The 2,350-nt window shown below is 34.0% G+C and overlaps 1 protein-coding gene across 1 annotated transcript; it reads right to left on the bottom strand.

The window, feature by feature from the left end:
* Window positions 1–570: 570 nt before the first annotated feature.
* On the bottom strand, window positions 571–1,112 carry LOC120088751 (signaling peptide TAXIMIN 2). Its single transcript, XM_039046188.1, has 2 exons — window positions 956–1,112; window positions 571–857 (listed from the first exon to the last, which is right to left on the bottom strand). Exons 1-2 carry the CDS (start codon window positions 1,051–1,053, stop codon window positions 734–736), a joined length of 222 nt encoding a protein of 73 aa, XP_038902116.1. The 5' UTR covers window positions 1,054–1,112; the 3' UTR covers window positions 571–733.
* Window positions 1,113–2,350: the final 1,238 nt, after the last annotated feature.

Below are 2,350 nucleotides of genomic sequence, written 5' to 3'. Positions count from 1 at the left end.
TATGGGAATGGGAAAATCATCCTTGATCCCTATCCTTTCCGTGGACATCTAGAGACACGTGATCCATGGTTGATTTGAACCTTTATTATCATTTTCATACCCGAAGAGATTTCAAGAAATATCATCCACCAAATATAGAATACGATATGGATTTATGACACTTAAAACGACAATTACTTTTAGGAAATAAAATAAATGGAATCCTTGATATAAATGTGAAAACAAATTTAATTAGTGTAAAGATCCGTTGAACCGAAAACAACCAAGTATTGTAACACACCCGTTAAGTTAATGATTTGGTTAACCATTTACCTATAACTACAACTATGCTTTATTTTCAAAACAAAGAAAAACAACTATTCACAAAGTCAATGTTTTAAATTGCTTGATTTGACCTATTCTAGAAATTCTGCTCCCAAAAAATTTAAATTATATTAAAAAACCCATTCCATTAAAAGAAAAAACATACTAAATAATAATAATAAAGAGTAGAAGGTAAAGATATGAACCTAAAAGCAGCCCATACCCCACGTTGAACGGCAGTGGAGCAAGATTCCAGGGGGAAACAGGTTTAAGGTCAACAAAGCCAACCAATTAAAGAATCATTGATAAAAAAAAATAGCATTATTACACATACATCATACACATCGACTAATTAAAACTCCCCAAATAATCTACGACTAAGAAACAAAGGAATAATGGCAATGACATAATAAAAAAGGGGAATTAGGAATCAACAGGGTATTTGATGAGTGAACCATCGGAGGACCTTGATCGGCAGTTTGACAAGCCCCACCGCCAAATTTGCAATCCCCGCAAAGCACACACAACACGGACATAGGCAACTCAGCACAGATCTGCAATAGAAACAGAAAAATAGCCCCAACCCATTTCAGTACTTGTCAAATTTTAATCAGAAATCGGCCGCAACAGAGAAGTGATTTGAAAAACTTACCCGATGATCCAGATGACTGCACCAATTACAGATAAAACTAAGGCAACCAAGGCAAATGGGAGTCCCAGCAAGAAACCTAATGGCCTGCAATCTCCCATCTCAATGAAATTTGAAGCAAGGATATGATGCCAGTTTATCGATTCGGACACGGACAGGGATTTATATTTACTTTGTTGTCCCACCACTAGCGACTTTGGTGGGTGAATTTACTTGACTATCCTTGAAGGGGAGATGGGGAATCAAATGGTTTTGGGGGTATTTGGAATAGTCGTAGGGTAGTTTTGGGAAGTGGGGATTTTTGAAGGTTCGTGTGTGTTGCAGTGCAGTGCAGGGCTGACTTTTCTTTCCATTTAGTTTCCTAGACGGTTTCAATTTTCTAACTTTTTTCTGTTTATTAAATTTCAAACACGCCTTTCTCGGATTCCCATCGGCCATCATCGGTCTTGCCGCGGTTCATCTTCAACCCCATCATGTGCTCAGCTCAATACGACACTAAATAATAGTCAATGCCATCCGCTGTTGTCCATTATAATCAACAAATTATTAATTCCAAAAACATTTCTTTGTTTCTTTTTGTTTCAAAAGTAAACAATAGAATTTTCTTTCTTTCTATATGCCCCCGTTTCAACTTCCAATGAGAATTAGGACATGAAAAAGTATAAAAAAAAATTCACAAAATGACCCAAATATCAAAAAATTTTCTACCAATGACCTCTTCCTAAAACTTTTCTATTACTGACTTTTTGTACATGCAAAATTCCAAAATTATCCCCAATTTTAAAAATCATTCAGACCAAAGTCTTCCATCTGCTTTCTTCAACCATTCAACGTGTATTCAATACAACACCACATTCCACCAAAGCATTTATTCTCAACTAATATTCTGCCAATAACATTAAATAATATTATATTAACAGAATAAAAGGTCACTTTCAGTATTCATTTTCTGTTGAACTCCTCACGAAATTCTCCCATTATTCTCTCAGAGTTTCAGTCCAACATCTTCATCGATCGCTTTCAACGTCAGATTCAGAAACGGAGACTATTCTACAATATTTCTTGTCCTAGATCGCTTTCATAATAAGTGTCGTTTAATATTAAATAAACGAGCATATAGTAACATATACAAAATCGTTCATTACAATATAAGTGTCGTTTAGTATTACTAGACAATCGTATACTAAATTATAAATGATCATGTAGTAATTTATAAAGAGCGTGTAGTAATTTATAAACGATTGTGTAGTAATTTATAAACGATCGTATACTTAGTATTTTATATGTGATCGTATATAAATTTCCGAACAATCATTTATACAGTATACGATTGTTTATAAATACTATACAATCGTTTATAATTACTACATGATCATTTATGACTTAGTATATGATCAT

The sequence above is a fragment of the Benincasa hispida genome, chromosome 10 (assembly GCF_009727055.1).
Source record: "Benincasa hispida cultivar B227 chromosome 10, ASM972705v1, whole genome shotgun sequence".
NCBI classification, from domain to species: domain Eukaryota; kingdom Viridiplantae; phylum Streptophyta; class Magnoliopsida; order Cucurbitales; family Cucurbitaceae; genus Benincasa; species Benincasa hispida.
This window is presented reverse-complemented; position numbering and strand designations above follow the sequence as displayed.

Coding starts and splice junctions, on each gene's coding strand:
- LOC120088751 (XM_039046188.1), bottom strand. CDS start 1,053: ATGGGAGATTGCAGGCCATTAGGTTTCTTGCTGGGACTCCCATTTGCC. Junction 858..955: donor GCAGTCATCTGGATCATCGG/GTAAGTTTTTCA, acceptor TTTCTATTGCAG/ATCTGTGCTGAGTTGCCTAT.